Raw genomic sequence first — 17,624 nt, 5'->3', positions numbered from 1 at the left:
TAACTATCAGGTGAGGGCGGGGCCGAGCGGTGCTCACGGCTGAAAGGGTTCGCTGCATTTAAAGCCTGCATGCGTGCGGAACAATGACAGTTTAATTACGATTATTTAGTTTTCATGATTGAGGGAAGCCGTAATTGAAATTCAAGTTATTGCCTAGTCCCTCAAAAGGATGACTTAAATTGGGCTGAATTTAGAGAGGTGGCTATATTTATTCTCAAATTTTATCATTTTGGCACTGTTGATTTTCCTTTCGCGCTGGTTAAATCCTCTTTGGGGGCGCCGAAAATTTCTCTATGCAGGAAAAACCCAAGCCCCAACCTCAGCGATTTTTACCAGCATCCAATAAGGAAGTGACCAAAATTGTAGTACTTTCCGGTGGCACAAAACCATTCTAGTCTGTATGTTTAGGTCATATATATATATAATATACAATATACATATGTATATACATATGTATATATATATATATATATATATATATATATATATATATATATGTATATATATACGCAATATACACAATATATATATATTTTTATTTTTTTATTTTTTTTATTTCGGACAATTACACACAATACACAATTTTCTCTTTGACATATTCATACATATTTCTTTGTGTTATGGTCCGAAGGGTAGCAGGAGAAGCCAAAGGCTTATCAGCTGAGGAAGCTGTGCAAGCACATCTATTGAGATTCCTATTGCTCGCTATCAGAATCAGACTCCATCACTGTTTCCAAAGCTTCATGCACTTCTTGTGTAAAGGCTCCCTCCATATTGCCAGGTAAGAAATAACTAGTTCCACAGGTTGTATAAACTCTGGTTTCAATGGCAGCTGTGTAAACACCTCAACGATTTGTGATGTGTCTCTGACGGCTGCACCTTTGATGTGATTGAAGATGACCCATGTTTTCATTTATTTGAAGCAGTGCACTGCACATGCTTGTGTGTATGGACCTCAGGTAGGTGTGTGTGCTGTGCCTTTATACAAAGTAATCTTTAGAGGGATTTTGAACCTCTGCATGAAAAACTACACATGGAACAGAGTGAATGAAAACACTGCGATTTCAAAACCACTAGCCCTTTGCTCATAACGTCATGGACAGACAGACAGACAGACACACACAGACACACACACACACACACACACACACGCACACGCACACGCACACACACACACACACACACACACACACACACACTCCTCAGAGTTAAAGCTAAATGGAGAGGGAGGCGGAATTGTGACAGTGCCATCTAGTGGAAATAGCATGTTTTTTCTCTACTTGCCAAATATGGTCATAATGACGTAATATGGTGGAGAGTAGTAAAAATGATCAATTCCAAGGTAGAAGTCTAGATTGACACCCAGATATAAAAACATGCATCAATTATGCTTTAATGGCAGTGAGTTGAAAAAATGCTGTTTGAATGGGAGTCAATGCGCGTAAAACGCGCTTAATTAAGCAGTCTGAATGTAACTCTTGTTTGTATACAGTGTATTTTAGCCTTACTGGAGCTGAGCAGGAAATAACATTATCATGTAAAATACACTTTATTGCCAGATTTCATGACATGCATGAACACAGCCAAAATTATCAAAACAATTAAAAATGAAAAGCTAACGGGCCCTAAGGGTTAATAAACACATTACGAAGTTTTTATCCCATTGACTGTGCCATCCTTCACCACTAGGCCAGGCAAAGTAACCCATTTTTGGGCCAAAAAACAGACAAATTGTAAAAGAATTTTTTTCAGCTCAGATAATTTCTATGAGGTGTCCAGAACAACATACTAAAAGTCCTAAGAAATCCTAGTTGAGGAAATAGGTTTAATTCTCATCAATCCGAGATGTGTGCCAATAAGGCGAAACACCAATAAATCCCAATAGGGCTATTTTTTTCCTTTAGTCCTATCAAAATGAAACTTTACACAATGAAAGTATCCATGAAAATGAAAAAAAATTGTATTACAAGTTTCTTTGAAAATGAATTTTAATATGCAAATGAGCTATACACTAATCGTACATGCCCAAAGTAAACCCAAATAGGCTTAATTTTTTCCTTTACTCCTACCACAATAACACTTTACATAGTAAAAGTATACTTGAAAAGTAACTTTCTTTGTATTACAAGTTTCTTTTTAAATTAATTTGAATATGCACATGAGCTCCACACTTATTGAATATCCAATCATCGTACTGCCAATGGGTGATGGCGATGCTGCTTTTAGACTGGCCTCTTACCTGAAAAACTGCCTGGCTTACCTGCCAGGGGTGCCTCTCATGAATTAGATTTGTCTCTTCAAATGCCACTGCACGCAATTTGATAGCACTACAACCAATCAGAGCAATGAACAATGTGACATTAAGCCCCGTACGTTTAGCAAACAGCGGGATTAACTGTTAAATTAAACGTTTGCCGTGGTCGGTCTGCAAAACAGAACATTCCACTTACTTGCTAATGAAAGATTTGAGCGCCGTCTTCCAAATTGTAAAGGGCCAAAGCCGTCTCAAACTCAAACAACATATCCGCAGCTATCTTTGATGTTTACTATCACGGCTTCGACGTCGCATGCACGGCACTGTCGTCATCCGTTTACGTCCGCCCCAGAGCACCATACATAGGGCTCTGGCCCTCCCATATCAGATACAACCAATTGAAACGTAGCTCAGGATTTCTTGACATATTTAATGAGCTTCAATGGAGAGTGCCCAGACCAACAGGCGCAGCACATTTAATTTGCCACCGCCTAGTGGCAGGTCTGGATTGCCAGGCTAGTGCCATTCCCTTTCCTATGCCAAATAGACGAGATGTAGAATCACAGCCTGAAATGGCATGGAGAAAGAGGAGATTGTCACACACCTTGGGACCAAGTAACTCCTTTGTCTACTTTATGCACCATATCCATCTTGTTTTTGTGGCTTTCTTTGGTTCTTGTGCCATAAACAGCTCGTGTGCATTCAGATCAGCATGATGCAACTAGAGTTCTAACAAGTCTGTGTCATCACCTACTGAGACTGTGTCTTTTGTTCTGGCAGAGGTAATGGCAGTTTGGACAATGAGCACATCTGCATCGTGCTTTGCATGGTTTGTGATACACCATTTTTATCTTTGAAAATTGATTTTAATATGCAAATGAGCTATACTCTAATCAAATATAGGCTACCCAAAATATATCCGCATAGGCTTCATTTTTTCCTTTAAAGATCCAAGTGACTGCTGCAGATATTGCTGCGGTTGGTCGCATACACATTCAGTACTTTATGATTCCTCCTATTGTGTATCAGCCACTGGCTCTGTTGCCAGCAGATAACAAAACATCACAGCTGGATGTTTTGTGGAAGACATCCCTACTCCTTCACTCTCAAAGGCCATCATGGTCTGGTATGATGCAGATCCTGCATCTTCTAGATGAACACCCTGGAAGAGCTTCAGTAACATTCCTTCCAATGATTGATCTTGATCCCAGTGATTAATCCTGCATATACTCAACATTGAGGTTTGTGGCAACTCAAGCTCTGCAGTATGATGTGACCCCTGTTCTGATGTTCGACCAACCCCTTCTGGAAAGCCTTGACCATTATAAGTTAACTTCTAATACAAATGTTTTACTTTTCATGTAGACTTTCATTGTGTAAAGTTTTAATGTGGTAGGAGTAAAGGTTCAAATTAAGCCTAAGCGGATATATTTTGGGTAGCCTATATTTGATAAGTGTATAGCTCATTTGCATATTAAAATTCATTTTCAAAGAAACTTGTAAGATAAAAAATGGTGTATCACAAACCATGCAAAGCACGATGCAGATGTGCTCATTGTCCAAACTGCCATTGCCTCTGCCAGAACAAAAGACACAGTGTCAGTAGGTAATGACACAGACTTGATAGTACTCTTGTTGCATCATGCTGATCTGAATGCACACAAGCTGTTTATGGCACAAGAACCAAATTAATTAATGTATAGCTGTCCCCAGACAAATGTGCAACATCACATCTCTCTTCATGAGATCCTCTGAGATTGTCTTTCCCTTTTGGCAAGTCTGACCTGTATGGGTTCACTTTGGTGAGCCTAAATTGACCTGGTTTGATCTCTGTTTTATCTAGTGCCGCCCAATTTCTTCCCTAAAGATCTCTCATTACATTGGTCCATTTCATCACTCAATTTGGCCCACCTGATTATGTTTACCTGCTATTGAGCAGGTAAACATAACCCTGAACTGCATTGGTTAAATTGTTAACCAATGCAGCTCAGGGTTCACAAACTTTTTCACATACAAAAGTTGGCAAATTATTTTTTTAAATCTGTTTTAACAATTGATTTCTGGAAAAGAAAAATGTTTAATTGATAAACAAAAATCTGTTATTTCATAATAAAAATACTGGTATTGATAAATAAAATTCATAAAGGCTCAAGGGGTTGACATACTTTCAAGCAGCACTGTATGGTGCATAAAGTAGACAAAGGAGTTACTTGGTCCCAAGGTGTCTGACAATCTCCTCTATCCATGCCATTTCAGTCTTGTCTATTTGGCATAGGAAAGGGAATGGCACTGAAAAAAGTTAAACATTACACTATCTAGGGGAGGGGTTAATCTAATTCATGAGAGGCACCTGTTATACCCCTGGCAGGTAAGCCAGGCAGTTTTTCAGGTTAGAGGCCAGTCTAAAAGCAGCATCGCCATCACCCATTGGCAGTAGGATGATTGGATATTCAATAAGTGTGGAGCTCATGTGCATATTCAAATGCATTTAAAAAGAAACTTGTAATACAAAAAAAGTGACTTTTCTAGTATACTTTTACTATGTACAGTTTTATTGTGGTAGGAGTAAAGGAAAAAATTGGGTTTATTTTGGGCATGTACGATTAGTGTATAGCTCATTTGCATATTACAATTCATTTTCAAAGAAACTTGTAATACAAAAATGTTTGATTATCATGGATACTTTCATTGTGTAAAGTTTCATTTTGATAGGACTAAAGGAAAAAAATAGCCCTATTGGGATTTATTGGTGTTTCGCCTTATTGGCACACATCTCGGATTGATGAGAATTAAACATATTTCCTCAACTAGGATTTCTTAGGACTTTTAGTATGTTGTTCTGGACACCTCATAGAAATTATCTGAGCTGAAAAAAATTCTTTTACAATTTGTCTGTCGAAAAACGCTATTTTGCCTGGACTACACTGAGTGTAATCATCCTTGAGAGCTTACGTAGGCTACATAGAAAAAAGAGTTCTTGTTCCTCTTCGGACACATTTGCCCTACGCACCATCAGAAAGAAGCGCCGTATTCTCACGTTTTGGTTTTCACAAGTGTGTCTGCGCAGGTGAGTTCAGATTCATACTTTAACTGTTATACACACTTCAAACCTTGGGCTTTGACGCCCCCGATACAGAAACATGTTTAATCAAATTTAAATCCACGCTATTCGGCGGCATGGAACAGTTATTATTGAAGATAGAATAGCAATGAATGGAGCTAGCTAGTTTGCTAACACAACACTAGCTAGCGCTAGCATCATGTTACTGTATAGTGCTTTGGAAAGGATAGCAAGAAAGATTTGTGGCTGCTCGTGTGCCATTAGATTTGTGGTTCTGACTTCTGAGATAGGTTTTGTATTGTTAAAAAATACAAACATGACCGATTAAAAGCCACTACAAGTTGACAAACTATTCCGATTCCTTGTTGTGCCATGCGTTACAACCATGGTTACAACTGTAACTATGACAACCACCTGCCAGACTCCATAGAATCAATAATGTGCTCGAGCGTGATAAACTAATATGCTGCTAGAGACTTTACTGGAAACCAAACTATTTTCATATTTAAGAAAATAGCGTGACAGGGACGTGTTGGTATAGAGGGTGTGGGGAGCAAGTAGCCAACTAACCTCACACACTCGTTAGCTGTCCTGTAAATGTTGGGAAGATGTCAAGGGAGCACCATTTGATCGAAAAGAGTCGCTTGAATCAGAAACTATCTTGGGGATGAGATCGCAAGGGAAGGTAAAACAAAATGACAGTTATCTGTTATTATGTTATGTTATATATTGTGTGTGACACAGCACAAGAACAGGGAAACAGCTAACGGTTAGCGTACTAACTACAGTATCTGCGTCTACTATTAATCTACTATCTATGCTATTAATCAGAGGCCTTGTTCACTGGGGTGTTGACTTGTTGTCAGGTGCTGTCCATCTTCTGTTGCACACATCAGAGACCCTTTATGAACCTGAAGACTGGTTTTAATATTGATCTATTCTAGCCAGTTTCAGTTTCTGGAATACTTTTTTATATTTAAGAGAACACATTTACTTTAATTACAGTAACTTTCATTTCATTTAGTTATTTAATTTAATATTCCAATGACAAGGTCTATTCACAACTGAAAAATACTGTTTTACAAACATTTCCATGTGTCTATCGAACTTATGACAATACTGTACACCATGTTTATATCTGTCTGTATATAAGAAGGTAAAGACAGTAAGTTTAATAACCAACCCCATTTCTTTATTGCTTTTAATTTACCATAGATAGTTTTGCAACACACTCTTTGTTACAATAATGTTGCTGTCCTATTATCACCTCATTTACTTCAGAGAAATGTCACTTTCCAACAATAAGCAGAGTAGAATCATTTTGAAAAGTGCTCATGTTTATAATATATGGTTTTTTAATATTCAAGATTTTTTTGTCGTCTTCTTTTCCTGAATACAGATGGCGACTACAAAGGTCCCGGAGGTTCGTGACATCACACGGATAGAGAGAATCGGTAAGCATCCACATTAGGGCTGGTTATCCAATGTTTGATCTGTTTAAATTTTCCCCAAATGCTCCCCAAGTACAAGCTATTACCGTCAAGTAATACCTACAGTCAAGCCTGAAATTATTCATGCCCCTGGCAAATTTTGACTTAAAGTTACTTTTATTCAAGCTTTTTCTTGGTTGGAAATGACATCTCCCAGAAGATAATACGACGATGCACAAGAGGCATCATTGTGGAAAAAAATATTTTTAGCTTTTATTTACACTACATTACTACAACTGTTGCCTATTAGTTTTAGTTTCTGGCCTAACACTACATTTAACAAGATGACATTGAGCTCATCACGATAAAGTTACCTTCACCAAATACTAGGGATGCACCGAAATGAAAATTCTTGGCCGAAACCGAAACCGAATAAAATTAAACAGTTGGCCGAAACCGAATACCGAAAGAGGCTTTTGCAGTTTTGTTTATTATTTAGTCAATTATTTCAACATTGCATACATGAACTCCCAAATGTTCTCCTCAAACATAGCCTACAACTAAAAAGTAACCCTAAATAAATAAATAAACAGTAAAACCTTCAAATCTAAGAGTAAAATTTATATTTTACTAGGAATGAAATTGTGAACCACTCACTGATTTTTACCTTGACTTATAGTTATATGAGGATGAATCTACAAAAAGATCGACTTATTGCCTTTCTTAATTTTTTGCAGTGCAGGTTGAGTTGCTCTAAAAAAAACTGCACCACAGCTCCCACCGTAATGTCCAGACTTCAGAATTTGCATCAAAGCCCTGATCATAACAATGAGAGGCTTTAAACAATGTCCATGCTTAGGAGGTGATTGTAACTTTTTCGTCTGTAAACTGAAACTAACGGGGGGAGGCGGCTCACTGGACATGTAGTCGCGCTGTCAGTTTGCCGACATGGCTCTGTGTATTCAGGCTCGAGAAATGCAATCAGACCGTAGGAGCCTTTTCCCCCAACAGCGCTAACGGACAGGATATCTCCCGTTATCATTTTAGCTGTCAAACTAAAGTTTTTTTTGCGCGGCGGCCCTCACCGGCGAGGTGTCACTGTGAATGACACCGTTACCAACTGTCACGCTGTCACAGAGTTTCACCGGTTGAATCGCTGCTTCGCTCGCGCAAGGCTTTTGTGTTTCTAAGGTGATTAAACATCAGTCTTGGACGAGCGTTTTAACTTTATGCTGCATAAAGCATTGCACTGTCTGCGCCGTGTTTCATCCAGTTGCTCCCACACTGGACTCTGACATTTAATTCATGCACGCTCCAAACTGCTCCTGCTGCGCGCTCACAAAGAGACGTGGACTCGCATACACGGTTACGTCTCTCTTTACTGCCATTTCCTGGTTTACAAGCGCGCAGCTCTTTTAAAAACATATTTCCTTAGTGTCATTTAGTTCGCCAATTTTCGGTAATGTTATTCGGCTTTTTAAGCCCAGTTCAGACCAAAGATTCGTCTTGCAACTGCTTGCAACTGCAACTCCTTGCGACGAGACCGCCGAAACGTTCTAAAACTGGACCTTGCGATTTGACATGTTGAATCTTCTGCGACGCCTTGCAACGGCTTGCAACGCGCTGCAACGAGCAGTTCACACTGCTGCGATTTATACCCCGCGACGTTCTAAAACCGTCTCGTCGCAAGCAGTTGCAAGGCGAATCTTTGGTCTGAACTGGGCTTTAACTGTTTCGGGCCGAAACCGAAAATGACTTATTTTGCCATTTTCGGCCGAACTTTTTCGGTGGCCGAATATTCGGTGCATCCCTACCAAATACACAATTTTACTGAACAGCGTCTGAACACATCACTATGCATGTTATGTCCTTGTAAATTGATGCTGCATTCTTCTATTTAAGATGCTATACACAATGAAGCAGTAGTGTCATTGGTTTGGGGACCAACTGGTTTGCGTTGGCCATTGTTTCTTTCTTAAGATGCCTTCTGAAAAGAGACTCTCATGTGATGCAAAGAGTGTGAGGTCTTCATCTAAATAGCTTTGTCCTTTTATTGAAAGGATCTTTTATTGACAAGTTTGGCCTCCATCCTGTACAGGAGTTATGTAATGACTTTTATAGCATCTTCAAACACAGGCTTTGGTTCTGCTGCTGTACACGGACACACATGCCCAAGGCTTTCATTATGCACATATTACACAGCAGATCTTTTCATGGCGGAAATTAGAGGCACACCGTTGCTATTTTTGAATAGCAAGGATACCGTCAAACGCATTCTGGCTCAACCGTAATCCACATTAACTCATGTACTGTTTAGCTACTTTTGGATGTAGGTTGAGGATTGCTGCATGGTGAGCTCACTGTCGGTGTGTTATTTTCTCTTTTGTGTTCAGGAGCACACTCTCACATACGTGGCCTTGGTTTGGATGATGCTTTGGAGCCAAGACAGGTAAGCCTTCACAGTATGCAGCTGTGGGACCTGTTCCCTCTTTAGTTCAAATTTAACATTTAAAGACATTTAACAGGGGGTGCTTGTGGTGTAGTGGTTAGAGCCCCCATAGAGGCTCTGTCCTCTTCACAGCAGACCCGGGTTAGAATCGGACCCCGGGTCGTTCTCTGCATGTCATTCCCCTCTCTGCCCTATTTCTCTGTCTCTCCAAATGTTCTAATAATAAAGCAAAAATACCAAAAAAATAATCTTTAAAAAAAGAGATGTTTAACAATAAGTTTAGAGTGTATAACACTGCAAGGAAATCCTGTTGAATTGTAGGTCAAGTAATGCTTAGAATAGCTCAGGGAAATGTTATGAATCTGGCTTGAAGGATGTGTGTTCCCATTGCCTCGCAGGTGTCCCAGGGGATGGTCGGGCAGCTGGCCTCCCGTCGGGCAGCAGGGGTCATTCTGGAGATGATCAAAGACGGCCACATCGCTGGCAGAGCCGTGCTGATCGCAGGCCAACCCGGCACAGGAAAGACTGCCATCGCTATGGGTAAGGGCCACACTGGAGTCTGTCCACAACACAATGTCACTTCATCATCCTCCCCCTTAAGTTTGTTATATGGTGGCCTCGCATTGTTGTAATTGGCTTAAGTTGTATTCTCCTTAAGGACCACCCATTGACGCCTATGGCAATCTAGGATACATGTCCGTATCTCCTGAGGGTTTTCTGAAAAAATACTACGAATTGTCAACCTCTGCCTAAACCTTAATATGTAAGCCTCTGTAGCACATAGACACATGAACTAAAAGACATTTCAAATGTAAGGTTCACAGGTTTTATTAAAGCATGCTCCTTTAGCATTTACAAACCAATACATTTATCTGAAAATCGTCAAAATTAGATGGGGGGGGGGGGGAGATTTAATAAATTATATAAAATGTATATTATATATATTTTTAGATTGACGTGATTCAGAAAACCACACAACATTTTGGTGGTCACGTGGTTTTAAATAATCAACTAGTCCCACCTCGTGTGTATTTGAACCAATGACGGTGCATTCTATGCTCCACGCGCCATGAAAATGAATACGAAACAACAATGCTGAGCCACACAACAGGAGATACAATGTTGTGTCGCGCAGCATCCGGTATCAGTGGGTTAAAGCAAGAGTCCCTGCTCCCAGATGCAGTAATATTGAGCTGAGATTGTTGTGTTGTCATGCAGGCATCGCCCAGTCTCTTGGCCCGGACACGCCCTTCACAGCCATGGCCGGCAGCGAGATCTTCTCCCTGGAGATGAGCAAGACCGAGGCACTCAGCCAAGCTTTCAGAAAGGCCATCGGCGTGAGGATCAAGTCAGTGAGCAAATACAATATTTGTGGTTTCTGTTTGCATATTGAGCAGTTGGCCGTTCATTCTATTCCATTTTCATGCATTCTATATGTTGTTTTTATCTTACATTTTTATTTTAATTACATATTCATGTTGGGTATTTGAATTGAATAAGGTCTCGCTTGCCAACTGTAGCCTATGGCTTCTAAGAAATTAATATTGACTGTTTATGTAACTTGTTGCTTTAATTTACTTAACTTTTTTGTATTGTTATTATTATTAATATATTATTTTATTCTTATTATAACTACTTCCTTATCTTTTTTTTGCATTGTCTGGTTGTGCTTTGGTATATTTCCGTTGTTCTTTCTTTTTCCTGCGTTGCGTAATTGTGATCCTTTGTATTTGTCCAATCCAAATAGAATACTTAGACTTGGTGTAACACACTGTGAAAAATGAAGTATATACATTTTTTTTATATATTTGTGGTTTGTAATTTTCAATGTATGAAATGAATGACTCTATATAATGTTTGTTTCACTTTTTACAGAGAAGAAACGGAAATTATTGAAGGGGAGGTGGTGGAGATCCAGATTGATAGACCTGCCACTGGAACGGTAGGCTGTTTATGTGTCGGCTACAAGTGTAATCTAACTTACTGTCATACACAGTCATTCCTTATGCCTGCTATGGAATATATTTCACAGAACAAACACACTTTTTGAGGTGCTAGTCACTGCTGACATTACAGGGAGAAATACATTGAAGCCTTCACTAAAGACAATCTTACACAAATGTAACTTGTTTGTTTTTTTTTTCACTCAGGGTGCTAAAGTGGGCAAGCTGACTCTAAAGACCACGGAGATGGAGACAATATATGACCTGGGCAACAAGATGATTGACAGTCTCAGTAAAGAGAAGGTTCAAGCGGGGTGAGCAGCTCCCTTGTTCATTGATCTTCACTCATCATGTTGACAGTCGGAGAGCTATATAGCTCTTTCACTTTTATCCTGATTTGTGCTCTACAAATAAACTTGCCTTGCCTACATGATCTCAACTGTCTCTCTGTTTGCCATCAGTGATGTGATCACCATTGACAAAGCCACGGGAAAGATCAGCAAGCTGGGCCGCTCCTTCACCAGGGCAAGAGACTACGACGCCATGGGAGCGCAGGTCTCTATGAAGCCTTCACGTCTGATTTGACATGGATTACTAGTTCTCTCCTCATATATCATCATACATTGCCTATTGTAGTATAAATATCAACCTATGAATACTACTGTTAATGAAAAAGCATCAACACCGAGTAACAGACTACCACGGCAACCTGACCGTAATTGTAATTTATTGAATGGAATGTACAGCCGTGGAAAAAAATGAAGAGACCACTCCAAATGTTCAGTGTCTCATGTTTGACTTTTTATGACACATGTTTGAGTAGAACATTTTGGTTTTATTTTATCAACTACTGACAACATTTCTACCAAATTCACGATAAAAAATATTGTCCTTAAGAGCATTTCCATGAAGTAATGTAGAGATGAAGATTGAAGAAAAATCCAATCTGGACTCTTAATTTTTTCTGCGGCTATATTTTTGAATGTCATTTGCTTGTGTCTCTTTGTCGTCGTAGACCCAGTTTGTCCAGTGTCCAGAGGGGGAGCTGCAGAAGAGGAAAGAGGTGGTCCACACCGTGTCCCTCCACGAGATCGACGTCATCAACAGCCGCACACAGGGCTTCCTGGCTCTCTTCTCAGGGGACACCGGGGAGATCAAGTCTGAAGTCCGCGAGCAGATCAACGCCAAAGTGTGTGAGTGGAGGGAGGAGGGCAAGGCAGAGATCATCCCTGGTGTAAGTAAGACTGCTCAAGTGTGCACTGTGCTGCTATAGTCCCTGTGTTCCAAATCACATACTTTTTACTACACTACATACTAAAGTCCACAGGAGAGAGAAAAAAAATCAGATAAGCAAGATTTATTTTCATTATGTAGAGAAATGTCAAGAATAAAGACGAATACTTCAAAATGCTATTGGAGTTAGTAGGGTATCTAGGTATTTTTGGCATACTGCAATTGACATGCATTTAGTGACATCCTAAATCTTTTTCTGGCATACTAAATAGTAGGGAAGTATGGGGATTGGAACGCAGGGTAAGGTTGTAGTTTTTTCTATTCTACATACTACATCCGACGATAAAAATAATCTAGTTAGGATGCAGTAGGCATACTATTGGGACATACTTTACTCTCTTATTTCATCATAATTGCGCCTTGATCTTGCCTCTTGCTTTTATATCCGTCGCATCCCTGTTTGTTTTCATATGGAGGCTTCGTCGATGTGACGTCACTTCACGTGCGCACTGGATTGTGGGTCAGAATCGCCCAAATAGGATGCAGTTTTCAACACTAACAATCTTGGCCGCATTAAGTAGGACATCCGGGTACTTCTAACCATCCTAAATCTGGCCACAAGAATCGGGACATCCTAAAATTTTTCTACATACTATATAGTAGAAAGTATGCGATTCGGAACGCAACCTATGTTTTCCTTTTCCCCGTGTTATTCTACTTTGCTCATTATCCTATTGTTTGATGCTTTCCCAGGTGTTATTTATTGACGAGGTTCATATGCTGGACATGGAATGCTTCTCCTTCCTGAACCGTGCCCTGGAGAGTGACCTGTCCCCAGTGCTCATCATGGCCACCAACAGAGGCATCACTCGGTAATGCTAACGTCTTACCTTTTTCTTCTTATTTGATAACCTTTGAGATGATTTTCTCATAATCCTATATTTCTGTCTGTTTGCTCGTCTACAGAGAACAATATTGACATATGGTCTTAAAAAAATGCACTGAAAAATTGAATTCTCACTGAATTCTTCACCTTTTCACATCACTTTTCATCCTAAAGACACAATAAGAATGATCAAAATGTGGTCAAAAACATCACACCATATTTTACATTTTACTTGTAACTGTGAATGCTGACTATATAAGTGACTGTCCACTCTTTTGTACCTCTCAGTATCCGCGGTACAAACTACCAGAGTCCTCATGGCATCCCCATCGACCTGCTGGACCGCCTGCTCATCATCGCCACCTCTCCTTACACTGAGAAAGAGACCAGACAAATACTCAAGATCAGGTGAGAAGAGGCCTTCAGAGCCCGTCAGCTAATTATGGCTGGGTTCCAAATCACATACTTACCCTGCGTTCCAAATCACATACTTTTTTTTTTACTACACTACATACTAAAGTACAGAAGAGTTTTAGGGCTATAGGAGAGAAAAGAAAATCAGATAAGGAAGGTTTTCTTTCTTTATGTTGAGAAATGTCAAGAAAAAAGACGAATACTGCAAAATTATATTGGAGTTAGTGGGGCAGTTTTGTATTTTCAGCATACTACAATTGACCTGCATGTATTGGGACATCCTAAATCTTTTTTTCTGGCATACTAAATAGTATGAAAACCGTGCGTTTCAATCCCTGATTGGAACGCAGGGTTTATTTTTTCTATTCTTCATACTACAGCTGATCATGAAAATAATTAAGTTAGCATAACATGCCTTGATGCTGCTTCTGGCTCATATATGCATCGCATCCCTGGTTGTTTTCATACGGAGGCTCCGTCGATGTGACGTCATTCCCAAATAGCATGCTGATTTCAATACTAAATATCTTGACCGGAAGTCGTTGAGCAGCCGGGTATTTTTAAACATACTAAATCTGACCACATGTATTTGGACATCCTAAATCTTTTTCTACCATACTAAATAGCAGAAAGAAAGAAAGTAGTATTGGAACACAGGAATGTCTGCTTCCTCCCAGAGACATAAAGGGAAGCTAACCTACGTGCATCTTGTTTCAGGTGTGAGGAGGAGGATGTGGAGCTGAGTGACGAGGCTCACACCGTGCTGACACGTATCGGCATGGAGACGTCGCTACGCTACGCTATCCAACTGATCAGCACAGCTGGACTGGTGTGTCGCAAACGCAAGGTAACAAGCTTATTGTGTTGCTGCACTGTTGGGCTCCTTAATCAAAACAAGTCATCTATTGTTCATTATTCATTACTCTTTTCAAAAGTAACATTATTGCTTATATATGCCAAAAGTTACTCGTTACACAAAATTGGTCCTTAGCCTTTCTCCTCAAAATACAGACCCTGCATGTGTGAGTGAGCTGGTTTGACTGCAGTCATGTGTGAATGCTCAGAGAAAGCCTTATTCATACGGGACCAGGACAAACTAAATGTCTATGACCACCCATGACAATCTTTTAGACAAAATGTAATCTAATCAAGGTTTTTGAAGTCATTGGATGGATTATTTCTTTTTCAATAGTGAAGTCATGAATGCCAGTGCTGATGTGTTGTGTGTGTTGATTCAGGGGACAGAGGTTCAGGTGGAGGACATCAAAAGGGTTTACTCTCTGTTCCTGGACGAGGCCCGCTCCTCTCAGTACATGAAGGAGTATCAGGATTCCTTCCTCTTCAATGAAACACGTGAGTTTACTCTGCACTGTCTTTGTAAGCAGCTTTGAAAGCAGCTTTGAGTCACACACAGAAACACACCCTGCGTTCCAATTCACATGCTTTTTCTTTTTACTACACTACATACTAAAGTACAGAAGCGATTTAGGGCCACAGGAGAGGGAAAAAAATCAGATAATGTGGACTGGAGAAATGTCAAGAATAAAGACGAATACTCCAAAATGTAATTGGAGTTAGTGGGGCATTTATGTATTTTCAGCATACTACAATTGACGTGCATGCATTGGGACATTCTAAATCTTTGTCTGGCATACTATATAGTAGGGAAGTGTGGGTATTGGAACGCAGGGAGAGTCACCCTTTCGTTGGCGCACCAAGCTGTCCCAAAAGGGGTGGAGCTACACATCAGTCTGTTGATTGGCTGACAGAATCATTTCTGTGTAAGACTGAAAAGTCTTGTGTTTGGAGAAAAATGGCGGTGCACAGCTCTTTGTTTTATTGTGTTGCATTTTTCCTCTTCATTGAATTAATCAGCAGGCTACACTGTTTCACTGCTATGATGTCACCATAGTTACATAGCTCCCACAGCCAGCGCTGTGCAACAGCTCTGACCCATAGACTGTATATACTCTGACTGTGGCTATCACCGTCCAGCATAAACCCAGCCTACCAAGAAGGGTACTGTCTGCAGTGGAAACACAAGCCAGATCTAGGGTTACTGTGCCCTGTGAACCAAACTGTGCTGCTCAGTGGAAATAAGGCATTTGGTCCTAAAATCTAAATCTCTACATTAACAGAAATGCTCTAAATGACAATTTTTTTATTTGGACTTTTGGAGAGATCTTGTCAGTAGCTTATAGAATAAATCAAAAATGTTACTTTTACTCAAACACACTCTAGTAAAACCAGAGAAGCTACAGTTGGAGTGGAGTAGTTTCCAAAGCAGTAGGTGAATGAAAAAAGGTTAGTGTGTTGCACTAAGTAGGCTCATTTGTCCTTTTCATGTCATTTTAAATGTAACAAAATGTCTCGACATGATGAATAAGTAAGTTGTTTTATCTGTTCCATTTTCAGAAACCCCTCAAATGGACACGTCATAATGAAGATGACCACTTAGTTCTCTCGCTATGAAGATTTAATGTTTGGGTTGGAGTCTATTCCCAAGTGAAGATAGATATTCAAATGGATGGACTTGTCTGAATTTCCCCTACAAGTTTTCTTCTTTGTTCACCCTGGATTCTACATTGTCTGAATTCACGTTTTACTGAAATGTGACTTAATTCTGAATCTACCACACATCTGTTTGTCATTGAGGCCTTGTGGCAGGAGGATGATTCCTTAACCGTTAGGTTTTGTTTGTTGTTGACTTCTCTTGATTTATTTTTTATGGAAATGATTAAACAGGCTTTTTGTTAGCACTCTGTGATTACTGGTTTTCTTCTTCTTTATCACTCTATATCGAATGCTTTAATTGCTTAGAAAACAGGAATTGGAAAATTAAATTAGAGCTTTACCAAAACTGGACAGCACAGTGTCTTTGGCACACATACATGGCCCTCTCTGTTACTTGAGAACAAACAATTGCGAGAAAAAAAAATTTAGCTTAATTTTCATGATTGTTAGAATAACAGTAATGTCATTAAAGAGCCCCTGTCTACAACAAATCAGTTTTTGTCATGGTTGGGTTTATAGCCTACATTTACAAACTGTATACGTTTAATGTGCTTTAATATTAATTTGTAAAGTAACTTGAATCAACAGATACAATAGTGGAGTTAAATGTACAATAATTCCCACTGAATTGTAGTAAAGTAGAAGTATAAAGTAGCGTAATAAAAAAAAATTCAAGTAAATTACACAAGTGCCTCAAACTTGAACTTGAGTAAATGTACTTGGTAACATCACACTTCTACATCTTTAAATATACAAATAGCCCTTTAAGTGAGACAGACTTTGGGAAATGCGAAATGTTAAGTAGGAACTCTACGTAGGGGTTACGAATGACGTAGCGTTAAGAAGGCTCTAAGAAGGCTTCGGGAAACCGGCCCCAGAAGAGTTAGTGCCACATGAGAGAAAATAAATCTGAAAAGGAAGATTATTTTTTTTCATTATGTCAAATGTCAAGAATAAAGACGAAATGCTATTGGAATTAGTGGGGCATTTTTGTATTTTCAGCATACTACAATTGACGTGCATGTATTGGGACATCCTAAATCTTTTTCTGGCATACTAAACAGTAGGGAAGTATGGAGATTGGAACACAGGGTGACAGAGGGTGGAGGTTAGTGCGCCACACTGTTCTTGACCAATGAGCTCTGAGCCAGAAGTCTACACTTGTTGCCACCAGGTGGAGCCCAAAGTTCTTTGTAGAAGTCTTCTCTCTACAGACAATCCAATGTGTGAACTGCTGGGCTGAATGTGAGCCTCGGCCTTGCATTTCAATAAGAAAGTCAAACGGCATTGCTGTAATAAGCCTAAAAATAACTTCCAATTGGATCATTTAGTTCCTTAAAGCGGATGCAGTATATGTCACGACGACAGCTAGTCCACACCTCAATGTCACTACCAGTCTGATATACTGCAGGTGCTACCCTGCTGTACACACACACACAC

The 17,624-nt window shown here is 39.7% G+C and overlaps 1 protein-coding gene across 1 annotated transcript; it reads left to right on the top strand.

Moving 5' to 3' along the window:
• Nucleotides 1-5,255: 5,255 nt before the first annotated feature.
• On the top strand, nucleotides 5,256-16,437 carry ruvbl2 (RuvB-like AAA ATPase 2). The gene is made up of 14 exons (XM_080040663.1): nucleotides 5,256-5,321; nucleotides 6,715-6,769; nucleotides 9,139-9,194; nucleotides 9,593-9,734; nucleotides 10,413-10,542; nucleotides 11,070-11,136; nucleotides 11,345-11,451; nucleotides 11,599-11,692; nucleotides 12,153-12,371; nucleotides 13,124-13,242; nucleotides 13,545-13,664; nucleotides 14,388-14,517; nucleotides 14,909-15,023; nucleotides 16,086-16,437. The coding sequence occupies exons 2-14, from the start codon at nucleotides 6,715-6,717 to the stop codon at nucleotides 16,109-16,111; spliced, it is 1,380 nt and encodes a 459-aa protein (XP_079896789.1). The 5' UTR covers nucleotides 5,256-5,321; the 3' UTR covers nucleotides 16,112-16,437.
• The last annotated feature ends 1,187 nt before the right edge of the window (nucleotides 16,438-17,624 follow it).

Source organism: Ammodytes marinus, assembly GCF_949987685.1.
Source record: "Ammodytes marinus genome assembly, chromosome: 14".
NCBI classification, from domain to species: domain Eukaryota; kingdom Metazoa; phylum Chordata; class Actinopteri; order Uranoscopiformes; family Ammodytidae; genus Ammodytes; species Ammodytes marinus.
This window is presented reverse-complemented; position numbering and strand designations above follow the sequence as displayed.